Below are 22,429 nucleotides of genomic sequence, written 5' to 3'. Positions count from 1 at the left end.
GCAATGAGCATCCACATTTGTTAATTATACGTGGCTCATATTAAGAATGTTACACTCTTGATTGAGAAAATTTAGTAAATTAGCAATAATTCAAGATTGTTTTGTATAAACAAAGTTGCAAGATTGTTTGTATAAACAAAGAGTCTGAGTTCGCATTTAACATTTCTGTCTCTCTTGCAAATTTGGCTTGCCAGAAAAAGATGATCATAGTAGCACAGCGTAGTTAATTTTGTGCATCCGCTGGTAAGAATTAATAGAGCATAAATCCTGATGGCCCGGCTTATAATTTATCATTGTAAAAGGCACCTTGCTTGACATTTAATAGTCAAATACCAAAGATAAAATGTTGCAAAATTGAAATGTGTCAATTACTATTGTGTTTTGTAAACTATAGTGCACTGACAATAAGTTCAATACACACACAAGCCTCCAGTCGTCTGCAATTACCCCATTACAACAAATTTTAATACGAAACTTAAAGCAAAGAGCCGAAGTGTTTGAAAAACATTATACAAATGAAAAATATTAGTTGCCCGTGTCACAAACTGAAAATGAAAATACATTTACAAAACTGGTAACATAGAACCAGATGAAGAAAAAAATATTTACTGCAGAATATTGAGTACCTAATGAACCACTGAATTCTCCCAATGGACGTGCAACGCGCGACTTTCATTAGCAAACTGCTGGCTGAGTGCTGATGCAGTTTGACGAGCTTTGTAAATACAAACCACAAAGGTTGTGAAGCAAGCCGAAAATTCACATGCAAGTACCTGAGATGGCTTTTTATCCCTCGATATTGAACGGGTTGAAACCTCCCAATAAGGTCCTCCCATTTGGACCAGCAGATGGGCATACTTTTATCGCATCTTCATAGGTTTCGCTTTTCAAGCTGCAGATAAGGCAAGAGAAGAGTCCCCGTGATCGTAGAATCATCTTAGATCCCTGAAGTAAGAGAGATCTATGTTGAAGGCTCACAAGAAAATGCATGGGGCCAGATTGAGCATGTACTTGGTAGCACCATTTCAAGCTCCTCATACTGATTCAAAGCAGTTTCCTCATCAAAAATAGCCATTACAGCAATCTTCAAGCCAAAAGATGGGCTTCTGATGAAGACTTTCTTCCCCAAACAGGGAAAGAATTTCATACACAAGATCTAAACAGTGAGTCAGATGAGTAACTGATGCACCTCTGACATGCTTGGCACGTATCTTGCATGCAATAACTCAAGATCACTGAATCTCTTAAGAATCCATAGGCTTTAGTTGATCAAATCCACGGCGTCCAACCTTCATACATGTTGCAAAGATTATCCACACTTGTGGCCTGCTTAAGCAGATGATCCACTTGCTCTGCAATGCTAAGATTTCTGAAACAAGTGGAAGGTTCACATCAGCACATAAATTATCCAAGCTGAATAACAACTTTTAAAGAAATCAGATACCTGTTCTCAACAATATCTCGACCGTCAAGTTTCATCTCAACCCGCCTCAGGACTGATACTGCATATGCATTTTTACCTGTACAACAAATAAAATGATGGTCAAAACTATCCGTATAATCAGGTTTGTAAACAGAGATCACAAAAAGCATACATGCAATCACAATAAACACAACCCTGAACAGACTGCAAAAACTGTTAACACATTCACTGAGATTCATTTTTTAAAAAAAAGAAAAAAAATTCAAGGGAGATGGAGAGGAGGTCGCATTCACACTCCCATCAAATATTATAATATGTCAATAAGAGAAGACCCTTAGTTTTATTGGCAAATCGAATAACCTTCAAAATAAAGCTAATTGAAGTAAATATTCATCAAATTACAATTAACAATAAATTGCCATTGTCTTTTTCCCTTTTGGTGTGGATAAGAAATATGACAACTACGATTAGCAATCAATAAGAGATCTATGAAAGGGTGAATGAGCTGTTCAAAAACACAAGGACAATATATGGAAAACACCACAAAGGGAACAGAAAGAGTGTATCTCGACTTGAAGATAAACACAATTCAAACCCGAAAAATCGTCTTTGATAAAAGTAAAAAACTCCCCTTTCTTTGGCAGCAGCTACTTGTTTTCCGAATAGGGGTGCCCTAGAAACCAAGTTTCATGTGGTGTGTAAAGGAAGTGTCTTTTCAATCTGCTCTTAGATTTTTAAATTTGAATGAGTAAAATGTTGATACACAATCCAGAAGACATATTATGCTTATGCTCCCTATTGACATGTAACAATAGTGTAAAAAAGGTTCATTAATTATCAGTCAGTTCAACACCAAACCTTAGATTCCAAACTACATAAAATTTCACAGAGAAAGACCATTTTCTTCTCATCTTAAAAGTAAATAAATTATTTAAGAAATCGAACACTAATATGTGGTTCAAACAAAATAATATTTTTTACTTACCCCTGGCCACTCGGGAAACAGTATGTGTATTAGGAACATGATCTTGATTATTTTCCTCTTCAATACCAACTTTGTTTACTGAGGATACTTCATCTTTAACCCCAAACTTCACCTCTGAGTTGTTACCCAAAGGTTGCGAACTGCCAACAGCCACACTTACAGCTTCACCAGTTGGTGATTCCTGAGCTTTGAAATATTCAATTGGTTCATCAACAGTAAACTTGACAGAACCACTATCAGTGTTGTTCACCTCAGTGCGCTTAGACACTGACTGCCCAGAGTCTGAGATTTCTTGAAAATCATTTTGAGAAGATGGAATGAAATTTGAATGAAATGCTTCCTCACCCTGATTAAGCCCATGTGGATGCTGTCCCGTCAATTCAACTGGGTTGTTAGAGCTATCTGGAAGACTTGCTTCACCTGAGGTAATGGCAGACTCTGAGCTGCTACTATAGATGCTATCAGGAGGAGAAATCCATCCTTTATCTTGCAAAGATATCCCAGAAACTCCAAGAAAATCATCTTTGATGCTCCCACTATCAGATCCAGAGAAAGCCTCTCTCCCTTTTTCATCAAATTGACTACTATCAGCAGCAGTAAGATCTGACCTTGACAAGCTAACTCCTTGTGATTTTACCTCTTGGCTTTCCCCTAGTCCTTCAAGAGCCTAATAACAAGAGAGAGAAAGAGACTTGTTAGTTTTACCATTTCACCATTATTCACAGTATACCACATAAAAATGCCATGATATATCTCAAAGATGGAGATTTACTTTATGAAGATTGCCAGCATGGAGACTTGCTGTTCGTGCAAGCCTTGTTAGCATTGAATAAAGTCCCTTAACAGAAGACATAAGAGATGGTAGTAAAGGCTTTAAGAGCTGGCATGCATCCCTAATTCTTAAACAATAGGACTGGTATATGGCTTGTCCGTGAATAGGAGACACTTCCATCTTGGTCTCTCTTTCACTGGTGATAGCATCACTCATGGCAGCTACATCTTTTGACAAAACAGAGTCAAGAGGAAGAAGGACAGCATTTGCCTGCGCAAAAATTAACAGAAACAGAAGATACAGCTTTCAATCTAGAATGAAGCTATATTGTCTACAATTTGAAAATAAGTTATTAAAAGTGTAAAGGTCGGAAAGTGCGTCCCAGAGCCACACAAAAACCTATTTAAATAGGAATGCACACATCTAACAACATGTGAGCCCAGAGACAAGGAAAACCTTAGAAAGGTCTTCCATAAGAGAATGGTTTATTGCTGCAGCTTCCTTTCCCAAACTGTGAACATCATGCAGATCTTCAGTTATTGCCAAAACCTAAAGAGAAAGGAAAACAGCATTAGCTATATGAAAATATAAAATTAAGAAAAAGAGAGAAATATTTCTTTTCCAAATATTTTTTAAGATAGAATTCGTTATGGGCCATTAAATTACCCTCAACCCTCCCCAATATGAAAAAGGAACAAAGAGTCCCACCGTAAAACCGGAACCCAAGAAAGGGAAAATCACAGCAAATTATAGTGGCAAAGTGACACATGCCCAAATACCAGGGAATATAAAGGAAACTGCTGTGAATATTTATGAATCACCACATATATATCAAACAAGATCTACAATAAGCACTCATACACACAATATTAAATAAATAATTGGTGAGGCTAAATAGTTTTGAATTCAGGAAACTGGTGTTGACCGATGAGAATTACCAGCAGGCTAAGTCAAATCTTTCAAAAATAAAAGAATGAAAAGTTTGGAACTATAGAGCATACTTCTTCAAGCATGGAACCAGATTCGGAAGTCAAAGCAGTATGGACCCTTGATACATGACCAAAAGCAGTTAGGGCAGCACTGGCTTCATATGCACAATCCCTCATTGTCAGAACAGTGCCTTGTAAATCACCTGCAATAAATGAGAATGCATAACAACAGTGATTTTTTGCTCAGAAACAAAACAAGTATATTAGATATAGGAAATTAAGATAGAGGAGGGACAAGAAGTCCACAAAAGAAAGGATAAAAATCCTAAACCCAAAAACTACAAGTACTATAAATCATAAATTCTATCAGATGATATTACACCCTAGCTGCCTCCCATTTAATCAAAATAAAGCAGAAAGATAATAGTGAATATATACAAGCAATATAAAAGTGTGTGCCTATGTTTCAATAACATGAAATCATATGCACATCTTCACATGCATAAGTTAACGAAGAACGTACCTGAAGCTGACTTTGCTTTCAGAGAAGCAATGCAAAGTTCATTAGTAGCAGAATATAAGCCATTAGAAGCAGCTTCCATGCTGCTTTGCGCCAGTTTCCACTCTTGCTCAGCACCTAATACAAGAACCGTATGACTATGAATTCCACAATATGAAACAAAGATTGCATATAATGCTAAAAATAGTAGTAATAATAAAAATTAACAAAAACAACAATTATATATTGAGAAAATGGCAGACTCACAGGTAAATGAATGATAAGCAACCTCCAATTTTGTTACTGCATTCAGGTAAACCTGCTGCCATGATCTCGCATCAACGCCAACTCTTGCAGGATAAACCTCCCCTGGAGTCCGGAAAACACCATCTCTTGATGCTTCAAAATCCAATACTGACATGCATATGTTAACAATTTTTGAAGCTTTTTCTCTAGCTTCCCATAATAATTGTCGTCGCCTCATCAGATGGTCATGAAATTCAGGAGGAATTCCTGAAGTCTTGGTTGAAGAATTTCCAGCTGCACTGGAATTTGGCCCCCCACAAGCCCATCCCATGGCTCTCTCAAGCTGCACTTCGGCTGTGAGAGAAGACCGTTCGCAAGCTTGCAGGCTTTCGACTGACCTAGCTATTTTTGTCACAGAAGACTGCAAAGTTTCAAGCAACTTAGGTCTGCTGAGATTTAGAATAATAGGGTATATGTCATCATCACTAGAGAAATATTTCTGAAAAGTGATCCTGCTGTTGTATGAGGGGGTCAAGGTAGCATCATGCATCCATTCCATTTGGACAATCTCTAAGCTAGTCTTGTGAAGAGCCTCTCTGAACTCATTCACCTGCCTTTTCATGAGGGAAGCCGCTGATCTTGCTGCTCTAGCTGTTTCATGAGCATTGCAGTACTCCTCAAGCATTAGTTGGACTCTTCTCACAGCCCCAGTATCCTTTTTGGCATCATCAGCAGTAAGTTCCTTTGTCGACTCAGTCAACTTCTTCAAATGCTCAATTTCTTTATCTAGAAAAGCCAATATACTTGGAGCAACTCGTTCTTTGAGGTACAGACCAACATGTTCCTGAAGTTGGACTTCAAGCTTTTTCTTCACAACATTGAAGAGCTGATCAAATCCTAAATTTTGATCCACAGAGGCAGCAACATCATGTACACAAGAATCAAGGAAAGAATCAATTATACCCATTTTCCAAATAAAAAAGGAATGGCTATTCGACAGGCTGCCAAAATTCCAGATGCACTCAGATATTGAGCGCCCAGAATTGATCAAATCTGCTAATTTAGGAGTCCCATATGGGATAGAACCAACAGACTCACAGAATGAGGCCAATGTTTTATCAACTGATTCCAACTCCATGAAGGGTTTAACTAGTATGGCCAATAGCGCTTTGCTTCTCAAAATATGTGGCTCCCTAAACTCTTCAGCACTAATTACAGATTGAAAATGGCGTTCAGAAGAAACCAAGGCATTTCTAATGTCAGCTTCTTGCTTCATGAGAGAGGAACTGCGCATGTCCCTCTGATTCCAAGTTTGGTGGAGTTCATTCAGTTCTGCCTTACAAGCTTCTTCTTGGGAGGCAAGCTCCTCTGCCTCTTCCCAAGATAGATGATCCCTACCCTTCACAGCAGCTTCTTCAAGAGCCAATTGCTGCTCAGTGATAAGACCAACCTTAACAAAGTAGCTCTGCTCCAGTTCAACCAAGGATGCCCTCTCTAATTCAACCTCAACGAGCTGCTCCAATGTTGTATCAATGGACCCCCTTATTTGTGATACTAATCCAAATGCATCCATAACTTCAGAATTGAACGAAATAGTGGATCTCATTACATCTGGTAGAACAACTTCAGTCATTTGCCCAACCAAGGCCTTACAGGCAAGTAAACTGGTTTTGAAGATTGAAGCCCAATTTCTTTCAAAATGATAATTTGGACACTCTATATCAGCATCATTATCATACATATCCCTACCAATTGACTGCCAGAGTTCATTGACAAATCCAGCGACAAGTATGCACTTCTCTACTTGCTCGTCAAACTCACAGAAAAGAGTTCCAAAATCTAATTGCATCCTATTGTTTCCCTTTATTCCTCCAGCGGAGTCACTAAAAATGTCGAGCACCCTACACTTGACCTCATCGTACAAGTGAGTTACAGCTACATTCAGAACAGATAATAACTTCTCCTTGTTCTCATCCTGCTTTCCACGCAACCCTGCATCCTTTCTCCCATCATTTTTCAGTTGTCCAGACTGATATGAAGAACTAACATCTTCTTTTCTCACAAGACCAGCAGACTTCATGTATTTCATGAAAGCCAATAGAAAACGATCCTTAGCTTTTGATTCAGTCTCTGAGCCAATAGAGTTCACTAACTCAGCGCACTCTTTTTCAACTTTTTCAATCTCAACCCCATATTTTTCTACTTTAAGACGAAGATCATCATGATTCTGTTTTATAGAATCATGATTATCCCCGTGTATTCTCACAATTAGTTCAGTAGCCTGTCTTCTGGCAAGAGAGAGGATATCAACAGAAGGAGCATTAGCAGATAGTTGAAGAACTTGTGCCCAGCCATGCACAGCAGTGGTTGTAAGGTAATTTAGAGGTAGTATTCTTTGCAAAGCCAAAGAATATGCTTGTAGAGCAATAAAGACAGATGAAAGTCCATGATCCAATTCAGCTATTAGCTGAGAAACATCCTTATCTATGTCGTGGCATTGTACTTGCGTGGGCTCAGGAACTATAGAAAATGGAACCCCAGCCACCAGAACAGCAGATGTAAGAGAAAAAGCATCCATTGAGCCACTCAGCTTTATGCAGCTATTTATTTCCGGGATTAGGTTTCCTCGTAAAGCATCAAGGATCCTTCCATGTTGTTCCATCCAAGTTGTTGCCTCTTGAGCTTTCTCAGTTACCACTGCCTTTGCTTGTGCAAATTCTCGAGCCTGAACTTCAAATGATGCACGAATTTTCTCCGCATTGCAATTTGCTTCAGCAACCATTGACTTAGTGGACGTCTCATGCAGAACAAGATTAGATCTCTCTTGGTCAGCGCGATAGAAAAGTGCAGAGGCAAGCTCATATTGACTTAGAACATCAGCGAACCTCTGAAAAATAGATTCAAGTGAACAAAAATCTTCCAGTCCACCAAAACTAAAAGCTTACATGCAGCCAAAAGAAATGCAGGCAGAAAATCTATTTACCTCGAGAGCTAATTCCACAGCTGGTAAGGTAGCCAATAAAAGATCATGATGCTCCTGATCAAAATCAGAAATTTAGAAGAGATCAAGCATTATTTATACCTCCAAATAATTTTCAGATAAAGTAATGACAATTAAAAATTCATTCAATTATTGTACGCATAGAAAGGAAAACCAGACTGGCCAACAAGCCAATTTGAAGGAAGACAGACTTTCTGGACAATACAAGATACAAAACAATGCAATACAATCTACAAGATACAAAACAATGCAATACAATCTATCACAAAAATATTATACTAGTTAAGAGACCCCCTGTTACTGGCCACCTTGGAAATGAACTGAAAAGATACACGCAATTAAATGTCCAGGCAGTATCAAGGATCAGATTGTATCATCCTTTGAAACAAGGCCTATATAAGCAAGTTCAACAATGAAATATACCTGTAAGGGAACACGAATTTCTTGAACCCTAGATGCAAATAAACTCAAGCTGACTGCCAACTCCATGCCCTTTCTTTCTTCACCACCAATCGCTGCATCATCATGAAAATCTCCTCGTGTCCATTCTATGAGGGGATCCCACACAAAAACCTCCAGTAACATCAAGAGTATGTCCTTGTTTTTCCTCAGAACACTGACCACCGCTTCACAGTTTGCTCTAAAAGTACCTTCTATGCCAGTCAACCCTAAAGCAGCTTCAATTGTCTGGGTAAGACGGAAGGGAACAATTTCTGGAACTTTTAGCCTTTGGCCTTTATCAAAACACACATTGTAGTCAATATGTACTATGTCCCCACTAGAGAAATCCAGAAGAATGTTATCCAAGTGTCTATCCCCCAAACCCAGAATGTGCCCCACCATACTCATGGCTGCAACACTTTCAGAGTACCTACAAGAGTTGAACAATTCATACTTGAAACTATCAAATGGATAATATGCAAATAAATCAAAAAAGATCATCACAACAACAGAAGTAATAAAGCATTCAGGGAGCATGCAAATATCTAGAAGACTTCCTGCTTGAAACTTTCAAATGGATGGCAGGCAGGTAGATAAAACAAGATCATTGTTACAACAGAAGTAATAAATCATCCAGCATGCCCAGCAGTCAAGTCAGTGAAGATAATTAAGCTCCACCCATTAATTTACACCAGGCACTTACATCGAAACAAGATAACATACTGAGCAATACAATTTGTCTGTACATGTCAGGTGTAGCTCAATATACCATACATACGCATATCAAACTGGGTTTCCAAATTTGTGATTGTATATCAGTACAGAGAAAAAAGAGCATAACCATAATTGAGATGGGAATAAGCAATTGATATCCAAGAAAAGGTCAGGAAACAGCCAAGTTACATAATTAGCGACCCGGATACCAAGCTTCTGACAGTATATAATTTCAAGCAACTCCGTGACTGAAACTAATTATATCTCTTCAAACAGATCAGACAACATGCATGCACATGCTAATGAGCTAAAAGTGGTACGTGTCACCTAAGTACACATCAAATTCATTAATGAAGTTAAACTGAAAATTGTAAAGAAGGAAAACTAATGATTGTTGCAGAGAGACAAAAAGAAGATATGAGAAATGAAAGGGAAGGACTGCAAGTATGAGAAGTTCGAGGCATCAGCAAGTCATCTAAAATAAATTTGGCCAATGCAGCCACAAGAGTTAATCAATAGTAGACAGAAAAAGTGAAGATACCCAAAGAAGACATGGCTCAAGGTAAAGAAAAGAAGCATGGTGGCACCAAATAGAGAGGAAAAGCTTTAGAATAAAGCTGGAAAGAAAAGTGTTAAAAACTCAAAAATGTTGGAACAAAAGATAGTCAAGTTGCAAAAGCAACTGAAGCCATTAAGTAATTAACAGTTAGATGATTTGAAACAGGTACATAAGTACCTGTTTGAGGTTCCTTAAAATGAGTACCTCTTCAATTTCAAGCTGAAGGCTTTAAATCCTTCACTCGCACACCAAATTTCTTGATGAAGAAGCTGCCTAGGAACTTCCTTCATCAGATCAAGTAGAACTTTACGCTTTACATCATGAGGCCAGTCTCTTCGAGAAATTACTCTTCTGATGCCTTTCTCCTTGAGCGCTGGTATGATCTTGCCATAAAACATATCACTTGGCCGGGGAACAGGTGGGGGTACTGAACTTTTTGTATTTCCAGCACCTATTGCAGAAAATTGAGCAAGCTGAGCACGATGTTGCCACGACTTAAAGACACTGTATATACTTATTACATTGTCAACCCACTGGATAAGACCGGCACGACCACTGATTGGAGTCACAGAATAATAGCGAATGCCAAGTGAATGACTTCGAGTTGCTGGAGATGAACGCAAAAAACTATTTACAGCTTGCAGCAACTGCATGATTCTGGCATCAAGGCGGAGATCTTCACGCCCTTTTAATAGATAAGTATATTTCTTTCCATCTGAACCCAGTATGACAAGTTTCTTAGGTTTTGTTTTTGTTGATAAGATAGAAACTTCTTCAGAGAAAGAGGCAATTGTTACAATTCCCCGAAGAGTTGCAGTGAGACCTCCATCAGATTCAGATGTTGCAACTTGCTTCTCAAAACCAGGCATGGGTACATCAGAAGATGATAATAGAGACAGTTGTGGGGCAACTTCACTTAAAGAAACTGATGACTTTCTCTGATGGGATGCCAAGGATGCAGCAATGTTATCAAATGGTCGCCAAACGTCTCCAAGGGCAGCAGCAGATGCTGGAGGAGTCTTAAAATTCAAGATGGCTGACTTCAGTTGTTCTCCAAACTCTTCATGGAACCATATTTCATGAGGTGTTTCAGGTTTCCGAGATGTTGAAGCTAAACGACGTTCCAGTGCCACAACAATGGGAGCCATCATGGCCGAGTATTTAGCTGCATTTATCTTCTTCTTCTCACTCTGACTAAGAGTGGCATTCTCTGCAATCCGTGCAGCTTCCTCTTTTAGCACATTTATACGCCTCATCACGTCTGATAGAAAATTATGAAGATACAGCATCAGAACTGCACAGCTAATGTACTCATAATAGAACAAAACTGACAAGAAAAAATGAAACTCCATGGATGATTGTAGCAGTTAAGGAAATAGATGAATCATGACCTTGCATAGTTGCAAATCATAATGTAGCTGTGTAACGATGACACCCCAATACATATTTTCTCATGCCATGAAGAGTCAATGTGAATACAACAGTTCTTAGTTTAAATTGAGGTTTGCATGTTAGACAATGGTGTTCGTTTCAAACTCACATGAAAGCCATCTGAAGTACAGAGTAAATCCACTAAAATTTTAGTACAACACAAAAGTGAATATTCAAACAAATTAGCGAAAATGAAAATAAAAAGCTTGTATTTGGTGAGCTATGGTTACCTGCATGAAGATCCTGAAGTGTGCCGAGCCACAGCTCCTCCCAGAGAACAGTCAAATTTCCCAGCTCGTTTATCATGAGCTGGACATCCTGGATTAATCTTGGGTAAAGCTCTCTCTGCATGCACAGCACAACAAATTTTGATCACCTCGTGTACAACTAAGACAATGCAAATTATAATTTAAAAGAGCTAAATTCATAACCACCTTCAGCAAAAACTGAGTACCATGAGTAAAAGCTGAGTAGAAAGACTCACAAATCAAAGAAGAGATTCATGCAATTTAAATACGCTGAAAAGCATTAGCCTATTTCCAAATAAGGCAAGACACTCAAAAATTCTTTTGTAATATTCACAACACCAAATAGAGATGGGTTTTGCTCTCCGCACTCTCAAGGCTAAGAAGAAAAGCACAATGCAAAAGATGATAAATTTATATGGAAAAGATGTACAAATATATTCTCATACAAACTAATCTATAGATTGTAATTTATGGAAGCACAAATCTTAATCGTAATCAAAATTTTCCAGGTCAAAAGATGATCAAGAGCTTCATCATCAGAGCGAGCAACAAAATCAAGATTTTGAGGGTAATGGCTGTTTTAAAAAAAGCTACAAGGTGAAATTTCTATTATAGTAGTTAAGTTATCACTTGATTCAAAAGTTTAAGCTATTAGGTAAGCCCAACAATGGAATTTTGAGTCCAAAACTCCCTCCTAGGAGCACTTGCACATGAACTAAAGACAACAGAAACAAACTTAACAATAAAGAAAGACACAATTAATTATTTATAGTCACTGAGGAGATTCACCACTTGGTCAAACTGGCTCTAAACTCATGTCAAGTTATTAATTGACCCAAAAGCTTAAGCTATCAGGTAAGGACCCAAGAGTACTATTTAAGCTCTAACAATCAGAACTGTCATTGATGTTTTAAACACAAAACAGTCATGCAATTATGAAAGCAATTTCCTTTACCAGACAGCCAAGTATATGCTGAAGCTCCTCTGATGGCCTCTCTTCATAAGCATTTACATCAACTAGTGTAGGGTACACTATACACCATGGAGAAAGCTTGGCCAACATAATCAGTAAGCCTTCTAATTGCTTCCGGACCACTTGCTCAGGATGAGTACTCAACCGGGCAAACAATTGGGGTGTCACTTCCTACAAAAAAAGATTTGAATCATAATCTCATCAACTTATCTCCTGGACCAAAAAAAAGAAAATCTAAGAAGATTATCACCTGCCATGCCAGCAAAGGAATCTTAGAAAGAGCACATTCAAGCGTATCTTTTAACTCCACTCCATAATTGAGAAGAATGTGTAGGACATACAATGTGGCCCTCAAAATATAACTGCCTGTTTTCTGTTTCAATGACTCACAATCAGCACCAGATAACTGACCATTGCAATGCTTCACAGATGAATATGATAGGTACTTTATAAAACCATGAGCCGAATGCCCAAAGAGAGATACTCTTCTTCTCCTCAAAGACCACCAAACATCAACCAAGTTATCAACTATCGATAACATGTCAGTTTCTTCTAGGCTGACATCAGCATGTACAAAGCAAACCTTCAACTGAGAAGCTACAGTAGCAGAAAGGCATTCGCCATTGGAGTTTTCTGCACTGGGCGCCCCTGCTGCAGATTCAATTATATTGACCACTTGCTGCTTCAAAGCCTTAATAGCATTGTCATTTCTTAAATTTTCTACAGAATCAAGCCAAACACTCTGCTCATCCGCACCATATTTTAAGCCTTTTTCATATCCCTTATTCTGATAAAACTGCACAATCACGGATTCCACTCTTGCAACCTCATCGTCAGTTAACTTGAATCTTTCTGGCATAACTTCTGGAGAAAGCATAGGAGAAAAAGAGTATGAACGATTGAAAGTTTCATGTGGAGTAAGAAGAGCATTTCTGGCCTGATCAAAACACCAAGATGCATATGAAATCCACGACTTGCCCATTGTGGGACAAAGATGAGTAGACAATTTAGCAGCTGTTCCCACTATTTCCTCAATAACAAACCCAGCATTCAATCTAGAGCTTAAGTTTTCATCATTGAAGGGAGTATCACTGGCAAGCAAAGATACTTCAGCCATTTTAATATCTGCATGCATTTTGAGAACTATATTTTCCAAATTCAAATCAGGATAATCCCGTCTGAGCCAACTTGAGAGCTTTAAGCAAGCCTTGGCCTTCAAAAATCCATCATTAGAATTAGCAACTATTGATTCAGAAGAAAGCATCAAAGGATGCACAAATGACCAGAGATTTGTAAAAGCATCTTCGTACTTGTTTTCGGCATACATAAGCAGGATTTCCTCGTACTTCAAATTTGAAAGTAGGAGCTTATGGCACCCCTCATCCGAGCAACTGAATATGTGATCTCTTAGATAGTTGTTCAGACGATTTGCCATCATCATGTTTCTTTGTTTACGAGCTAAACTTGAAAGATTCATACAGAGCTTGAAAGTAACAGGAGAAGATGGTGCAATAGCTCTATAAACACGGAGAACTTTTAGCCATGGATTACAATCTTGATGGGCACTATTAATTAAAGTCTGCATTGATTGGATATATGAACTTAAAATTGACTGATGTTGTTTGTATTTGGCTTGATTGCCTCTTAGCTTCTGGCTTTCTTCAAAAGCAAAGATGCAGTGTAACTGGGTGGCATGTGCCGCTGCCTCTGATAACCCATCAAGAGGTAATGCAGATGATATTTCATCCAGCATTGCCTTAGCCTTCTGTAGTTCAGGCGGCACTTTATCCACCTTCCCCTCATTCAAAAGTAGAAATGCCTGTAAAAGCATTTGATCACTCCTTTGCAAGGCTAGTTTGGGATCAAGTGTAAGTTCACAGCTACTTTTTGGAGTCAGATCAAGGAATGCCCAAGCTGCCTGAAAATCACCCTCATCAAAACGAGCCAAGGCATGAATTGCATTCATTTCATTCCCCGCCGCTGTTAAAGCACCAGAATAATTCTTCCCCACATGCTTGGCACGAAGTGTTTGCAACTCCAATAGCCAAACCTCTAGAGACTTCCAATCAGATACCGCAGTATAACTTTCAATGATACGAGCAATAGCAAATTGTACACCACCAGATCCCATCATACTAAGCGATTCCTCAGTCTGTAATAAGTGAGCAAATTGAGCAGCTGCCTTCTCATACTGGCCGTCTGCCTGATATACAAGCCCAGTGATCCATGAAAAAGGACCCAGGATTCCATTTTGATTTAGGGACTGGTGCTCATCCACAAGCAAGGAAGAGAAAGTCATTGAAACCCATTTTTGTAGCCCGATCAAAGCCTCTGCTTGGTGACACTTGCACAGAGCCAACGCCATATGACGTACAACATTTAATATGTCTCCTGAATATCTAGCCCTTACATTATGGAGGTTCTCAGTCACCTGTGCCCTAGTCTTGTCCTTCAAAGCCGAAGATACAAGATTTCTAAGTTCCTGCAGACGCAAAGTACAGTACTGAATTGTAGCGTCATGACATTGTAGAGCCAATCCCGCATTCATCATCGGATCACATATGCGGGAAAACCACTCCTCGCAGACTTTCTTGTTAGCCCGAAAAAACATTGAACTTTGGCGATTAGCTGGTGGTAAAATGGCAGATCCCTCATAGGCATTGTATACATTTTTCTTTAGAGCCTCAACAAAGTCTAATAGTAATCTCATTGGTAGCAAGTGAGTACCAGAAGAACCTATTATACTTAAGTTTCCATCAATTTGCTCACTATCAAGTTGTAACACATGCGCAATATCCAAAAGCATTCTCTCCAGAGCGGCAAAAGTTTGTGTGGGCCCACCCAGATTAGTTCGAAGACGCATAGCAATGCAATATCTAGCTGCCTCCTGTACAGCCCACCAGGCACCAGCCAGATTATTAACTGAGAACATTCTTTCCAGAATATCCTCATCCACTTTTACATCCAACCAGGGGTCATTTATACCTATGTTTCCAGTTTCCTCAAGCTGACTCAAAACATAGTCTTTTGAACCTCTGCAGCTATGAATCAGCCGCTGGATCCAAGAAGAAAGAGGCGCCTTCCATCTTTGTGAAATGTAGCTCAGAATAGAAACAAGTTGTTGTGAGTGAAGTTGCCAACGTAGCTGCTTCAAGGCAAATACTTGCTTCCAGTGCAATTTGGAACCATTGCTTAACAAAAGAGTACCAGGCCTACCCGTGACATATATGCCAGAGTCACTAAGACCAAATGTGAACATCATAGTAGGTAAGAAATGAGAAAGCAGCCTGATAAATGCATTCTTTATGTCAACGTCTGGATCACCAAGTCTTTCCAGGACCACTTCAGCTATGGAATAAAAGCAAATGGGATGTATCAGTCTCGCTTGCAGAAGCAGCTCCAAGACTAATGCAACATATGACCTCACTTTTGGTTCCCTGTCAGATGCAGCTTCCAAAACTGAGAGAACCAAATTTTCAGGAATACCAACATATCCAGATGGTTCATAGAAATAAGCGTTTTGGTTCAAATTCTCATAAATAGAAATAAAAGTTTCACACGAACTTTTAATCCATTCAAGAGCTGCTATTTTAAGTGTGAGAGGAGAAGAATCGTGGAGAGCTTTAACAAGTAGCGGCTTGTGCTTCCTCATATCCTCAACAATCAGACCTGAAAGCTGTTCCCTGAAACTGTCACAATTAAGGACTATTTCAGAAGCAACATCCACTGGAGCTTTCTTGCTGCCGTGACTTATTGAGGAGATTTTGCTCAAGAATTCAACAGCAGATAGCCTCTCCAGTGTCTTGAAAACATGGACTTGCAACTCCACAGAGGCCTGAATAGGTGATTCAAAAGGATTTACTTTCTCCATTATGAACAACACCAACTTTTCTGACCTCCTGAGATATAAGGAGGCAATGTCTGGTTGACCAATCAAACTGCTACCCCCACCCACAAAAACACAGGTTAAAATTACTTTCAGATCAAATTTAATTAATGCAAACAACTCATGTTTTGAATAGGATTTAAAATCTGTGACACCATCAACCTCATCTCTGTGACCCAATGCTTTTCCAAGCAGACCCTTCAACAACTGTAGCTCTTCAACTAAAGAGGTTATTGCCTGTTGAACAACTTCATTATTACTATGTTGAAGCAAGAAAATGTAAGTAGCCGCAGAACTCCCTGTTACTAAGTGATTTGGATGCAAACGCAAGTGAGATATTGGTGCATCAAATTGAAGTAACTTTTGCACAGATGATGGAAGCAGACCAAGCTTTTGCAAAGATAATAACTGAAGATTAGTTTTTAAAACCCCATGAATTTGAAAGGAGGTAATTTTCCCCATTCTGAGGGGTTGGGTCCTGCTATCCATTTGTAAGCTTTCAAATAAAATATCCACCACAAGGGGATAGAAAGTAGAAAACCTTTCACATAAAATTTCTGCCAACAGAGTCAAGCACTTCCAAGAATCCTCAATCCATTTTGACCAGCCAAACTTCCGGCCCACCATAGATAAACATCCCAACAACCGAGGAAGCATTTTTGTGATCGGTTCAATAATTTGTTCAAGAAGATTCATTTCAAGCAACCCAGAAGCAGTTGACTGGAGTACTGTTGAAAAACAAGAAAGCAGTGCAAGCAACCTTCGAAATTGTTGAGGTGTCCCATGACTCCCATCCTGAAGCAACACATCCATGTCATCCAAGAACTTGGACAGAAGTCCCAAAGAGAATTGCAAGCTACCCACCCAGTGTTTCTGAAATTGCAAAAAACTGTCCATAATAACACGTCTATCTGATTCAGCAAGATCCGGTACCAAAGCCCAGCCAAGAAGCAGATCAACAATGTCAAGGAAATGAGGCTGGAAGAATCTAGAAAACTTCAAGGAGATCAAAGTTAAAACACCCAGAAGCCGATGTAATAAACTCAAGGAGGTTCTTTCATCCTCAAGAAGTTCCTGGCATGCTTTGAGGATTGGTAAAGCATATCTCTCAAGCCCACCAACATCCCCCACACTAAGAAACTCACGTAGTCCTTCCAATGCCGCTTCTGTGGTCCCATCTCCAGTGCTGACATTGCTAAGCAAGGGCAAAGCCCAACCAATAAACCGCTCCACCATACTTCCAAGCATAACATGGTTCTGCCTACCATTTGATCCTAAAGGTATAGAACAAACAACTGCACAGAGCGCCCCATAGGCAATTGCCGCAGACTGCCTCACTGCATATGATCTGCCCCAAAACCCTCAATTTTAATACTCACAATTTAATACTAAAAAAATTTAAAATACAATCATTCATTCGTACGTAAATTCAAAATTCTCTTCCACATAAAGTTAACATTCTAATTAATTAAAAAAATGAAAATTCAAATCAAAATTAGAGATAAGAGTACTTGTCGTTGAGAAGTTGAGAGAAGCCTTGGGAGAGGAACGAAGCGGAGTGCGTGACGAGAACGGAGTTCTGAGGGAAGAGAATCGCGCGGTGGAGTGAGCTGATGGCGCCAAGCCGAGCCGAGTCATCGTTTTCCGAGTTGGAGCCGCCGGTGTTCGCAGCAGTTGCTGTTGTGGCTGCCGCTGCTGCTGTTGTCGTTTTGGATTGTGCTGCTGTCGTCGTTGAAGAAGAAGAAACGGCGTCGTCTTTGGGAAGAGCAACGGAGAGTAGCGCCGCTAGTTGTTGTTGCTGGTGGTGTAGTCCTTGCATCATTGTCTTGGTTTCGCATCTCTTTGCTTTCAGCGCTTCGCTTTAACTTGTTTTGTTCAGTCGAGAAGAGTTTAGTCTCTGCTTTCTGTCGAACATGACTTTCGCTGTGACACTGGTTTGTGTTTCTGTCTGATACTTTAAATGAACGACGGAGTTATGTTGCCAAAAAGCATATTTGAGGAAAAAAAAATTTCTTTTAATATTGTTTTCGATGAATAAAAGAATAAATTAAAAAAGATAAAACCAATTTATGAGAACAATTGTTCATAAGAGCCTATAATTTATACAATTTGAAAAAAAAAAAGATCATATTTCTAGAATAGGAATGTAATACTATTCTCAATTTTAAAGAACTAAAATAAAATATTAATTAATGACTTACCTTGTACAAAACTTCCACCCATTTTATAATAATAGTTAAAAAATAAGAACAATTAAGTCTAATTTTTTATTCAACAAAACAAAATACAAAAAAATTTCAATTTAGACTTCATGTGTTGGCAAATAAATTTGGTTAGGCCAACCATCGAGCTACACATGGATTAATCGTGATTAAATGAGGAAAAATAGAACATCATCTTAATAATAGGATGGTTTCGTATGTTTTCAAGAATGCATTATAATTTTCTTAATCTCATTCTTCGTGATGTATTAGGCGTAAATGAGCCGTTATGTATCCCAAGCGTACATAGATTAATTAAGTAAAGTATGAAATTATAATGATACTATGTTGCTCCTTAAATTTAAAATATTTTATCTTTATTATTATTTTGTGTAGGATATTCAATAAGTCTAAACGATCAAATAAGGATGTCTAAAAACCAATTGTAAATTCTTACTAAAAAAGAAAGATGATATACTTTATTAGTAAATCTCAACCAAGAACACCTATCAAGGATAATAAAGACACCCATTAGAGATACTGAATACTGCATCAGAAGCATGAAGGATTTACATGCAATAACAAATGTTAAAATCAAAATATATAAGAATGGACCTTTAGAGACTTTTCCATAGTCTTATAGGTTTCAAAGGATGCACCTTTGTCCCTTGTACGAATCACTACTTTGGCCACACTAAGATCACAAAGAAAATCCAACAGTCTCCATTATTAATTGGCACATAGGAGCAAATTTAATTAGTCTCAAGAATCCTCAAACCCATCTCAATGAGCTATTAAAAAAAATTAAAAATAAATTAAAAATAAAAATAAAAATAATATGTATTTGAGTAATACTAAATTATACATTAATATCGAAAGTGTTACAAATATCTGTCTATTCAATGGTGAGAATTGAGATGGTAAAATAATTTTCTCATACACCCTACCCTTACCTTCAAAATGTTTTCGAGTTTGGATTAACATGATAAACAGGACATAAATGATTACATCGATATAGAATACCAATAATTTTAATTTACAAGGGGCTAATTGAAATTTCCAGGCCCTTTAAATTTGTTGCCTCCAAGCCTCCACGGACACCGCCATAAAGCACGTATTTATTCTTCCTTAATCCAAGAACAAAACCCTAATCGGAAAAACCCCCCTGAAAAAACAAAACAAAAATTTTAAAAAGAAAAAGAAAGCGATGTCGTACGACGACGTGGAGATCGAAGACATGGAGTGGAACGAGGAGTTACAGGCGTACACGTACCCTTGCCCGTGCGGCGATTTATTCCAAATCACGAAAGACGAGCTCCGAATCGGCGAGGAAATCGCCCGGTGCCCCAGCTGCTCTCTCTACATCACCGTTATTTACAACATCGAAGACTTCCTCGACAAGAAATCAAAAGAAAAGCTCGAGCCTTCGAAGCAACAACCGGTGGCCGTCGCCTGAAATATTAAACGTTTCAAAGGTGATTTTAAGTTTATTTTATCTATTAATTGACATTCAATATTACAATTTTCGAAAACAGTAGTTTAACCCAAAAAAAATTAATTTTTTTGCTCGTGTCTTAATTGATGTAATATAATCATATAAATCATCATTTATTGACTAGGTTCTTGTAGAAATGCTTATTAGCTTTGTCTAACACTAGGCTATGATTTGTGCATAATCTTTTTCTTGCCTTTGGGCTTGAAATGTCTTTGAAAATTTGAATTTAATCGATAGATTTTCCTTTTCACATGGCTTTGCAACTTATTTTGTCTCTCTTGGGGAGGTAGAGTTTCATTGTCCATGGACGGGATAGTTTAAAAATGGTTCCTAACTTTTGTATTGCTTAATGATTTGTTCTTAAGAGTTGTAATGATGATGGGCTTGTTCTGACCATAATATTCAGTATTTAATATTCAGATTCTACATGTTTTCCATTTTGCTTCAATAGTAATGTGAGTGTGTATTAGTTTCTTGAAATGAAAGCTTAACAACCATGTTATTGCCATTGATAACCTTATTGTGTAAGGTTTTAGAGTCGAATCATATTACATAAAAGAAAGGGCAAGAAATTTTTTTATTTTACATTATTGGGTAATCAGATTATGTAAATTCTACATCCTATGCTTTGCTTGCTTCCTTTCTTTGGAATATATTTGTTTACTTTGCTTTCTTCATTGTACTTTTGAAGAATAATCAGAATCAGCTTAGCAAAGTACTTTATTTTCTATTTAAAAAAAACAATGATCTTACTTATTGATGATCAATGGTGAGTTTATAGGTAGCAACCTTGGTTGTTTTAGTGTTTGTGGACAAAGCATTTTTTCTTGATCAGTTTTTGCTCTTTGCAGATGGTAGCGGCCAGGGTGTAGTTGCAAGACGGCACAATATGTTTTAACCAACGAACTTTTGACAGGGAGTCTCAGTAATTATTAGTGAGCAGTTTTTTGTATCTGACAGGTGATTGTTATAATTTTGTTATAGAGGAAACATACTTGCAATAGAGATCTGTCCTACGGGAGTTTTGCTGGTGATTGTCGGCAATTGCATACCGAAGTTTTGCCTCTGGGGAGTGATTGTAATAAGTTTATCATGTATTTATTTATTATCATAATGTGTCGTTGGATGTCCTTTTAAAGTAGTGGATCACATTAGTAAAACCTATTTTATATATGTGGATTTTGTACGGTCATTGAGAGCTCCTTCCGGGTTCATATTACTTTTTTCTGATTTAACTTTCCTTGACTTACATTTTAGCAATTATTGTACAAATAAATGGCACACTAAAGCCTCAGGCTGTAGATAGTTATTTGTATCACAAGATCTAGAGATCCTGTGTGATTTTGTTAAAAAGTTGCAGTCTCCGTGGTCTTTCTTTCGGTTTTTGAAAGATGAAAGATAAACATCGTTACAAGAAATTGCCAATTAAAACAATTGGGAAAATTTCTTTCGGCTAATCCTTTGTTGAAATAATTATTGAATTTAAGGGTTCACAACACGCAGGATGTTATGATTAAATCATTGTTAACAATAATTTAGCGTTAAATCAATGATTGAGATAGTTTAAGGTATCGTTTGTCTTTTTATTTGAAATTTAAATATATTTGAATTAGTTTGAATTTTGAATATAGTTAAATGCCTGAATTTGAGTGATGATATAGACACAAATTTTTATATAAATTTATCTTGTACAAACTGACATGACATTAATTCATTAGTTGAATGAAAATATAAAATAATAAAAACAAATCATGTGGCCTAAGTGATATTAATTCAATTAATTTTATTATACCACATCAGATTGTACAAAATAAGTTTGTACAAGAGTTTGACTATATCATTACTCTAAAAATAAATATTAAGTTATTACTTTTTTAACTTAAAAACTCTTGAAAATTAATATTTTTACATTTATACCCATACAAATTATAATGTTAAACAAATAGTAAACATCTCAAATAATATAAATAAGATAATAAATTATCATAACATAAATTATATTCAATTGAGTATAACTATTTAATATTTTATATCATATATGTTAATCAATTTTATTATAGTTTGTGATGTTTTTATATGAAAAATATTCATAAAAAATTATGAAGATAAATAATGCTAATTTGAACAAAATAAAAAGATAAAAATAATAGTCTGCCACTATGTATTATCACAAGTTATATACATATGGGTAATAATACTAATTATTAAATTTTATTTAGTTAAGGATGAAAATTAATTAATTAGATAAGGATATTTTGGAAAATATTTTTTAATGATAGCATTCAAACTTTTTAGATTAAGTAAAAAGTTAAAAAAAATTAGCTTAATAACTTAATGATTTAATTGCTGAAAAGCTTCATTAAGTTGAAAAACAAACAGACTTAATGACTTAACTGATTAAAATTAAGTCAATTAAGTCATTAAGTCAAAAAATAAATAATCTCAAAATGTATGTTTGGTATGACTTATATAATGGTTATAAGTATTTATTTAATTCTATAAGCTTTTATCATAAAATTTATTATTATTTGGTTATATTTTAGTATGTTTTTTTAAGTTTAAATAAATTATTTTACTTCTATTAATAAAAATTTAAATTTTAGATTTTTAAGAATCAAGATTGAAA

At 37.1% G+C, this 22,429-nt stretch overlaps 2 protein-coding genes across 3 annotated transcripts; one reads left to right on the top strand and one right to left on the bottom strand.

Annotated features, from left to right (window-relative positions):
* Window positions 1-346: 346 nt before the first annotated feature.
* Window positions 347-18,112, bottom strand: LOC102618809 (uncharacterized). 2 transcript variants are annotated; one of them, XM_006479304.4, is made up of 15 exons: window positions 17,619-18,108; window positions 12,472-17,455; window positions 12,204-12,392; window positions 11,231-11,345; window positions 9,774-10,830; window positions 8,279-8,726; window positions 7,838-7,891; window positions 4,876-7,741; window positions 4,633-4,746; window positions 4,182-4,312; window positions 3,637-3,729; window positions 3,181-3,450; window positions 2,409-3,075; window positions 1,445-1,520; window positions 347-1,369 (listed from the first exon to the last, which is right to left on the bottom strand). In XM_006479304.4, exons 1-15 carry the CDS (start codon window positions 17,927-17,929, stop codon window positions 1,270-1,272), a joined length of 11,475 nt encoding a protein of 3,824 aa, XP_006479367.2. In that variant the 5' UTR covers window positions 17,930-18,108; the 3' UTR covers window positions 347-1,269. The 2 variants fall into 2 exon arrangements, with proteins under 2 accessions (XP_006479367.2, XP_052288424.1); XM_052432464.1 differs by lacking the exons at window positions 347-1,369; window positions 1,445-1,520; window positions 2,409-3,075 and having other exon boundaries at window positions 3,302-3,450; window positions 3,580-3,729; window positions 17,619-18,112.
* Window positions 18,113-19,396: 1,284 nt separating this feature from the next.
* Window positions 19,397-20,995, top strand: LOC102619112 (diphthamide biosynthesis protein 3). The gene is made up of 2 exons (XM_006479305.4): window positions 19,397-19,783; window positions 20,655-20,995. Exon 1 carries the CDS (start codon window positions 19,516-19,518, stop codon window positions 19,762-19,764), a length of 249 nt encoding a protein of 82 aa, XP_006479368.2. The 5' UTR covers window positions 19,397-19,515; the 3' UTR covers window positions 19,765-19,783; window positions 20,655-20,995.
* The last annotated feature ends 1,434 nt before the right edge of the window (window positions 20,996-22,429 follow it).

This window comes from Citrus sinensis, chromosome 8 (genome assembly GCF_022201045.2).
Source record: "Citrus sinensis cultivar Valencia sweet orange chromosome 8, DVS_A1.0, whole genome shotgun sequence".
NCBI lineage: Eukaryota > Viridiplantae > Streptophyta > Magnoliopsida > Sapindales > Rutaceae > Citrus > Citrus sinensis.
Note: the sequence above shows the minus strand (reverse complement) of the source record. Positions and strands in the feature narration are given on the sequence as shown.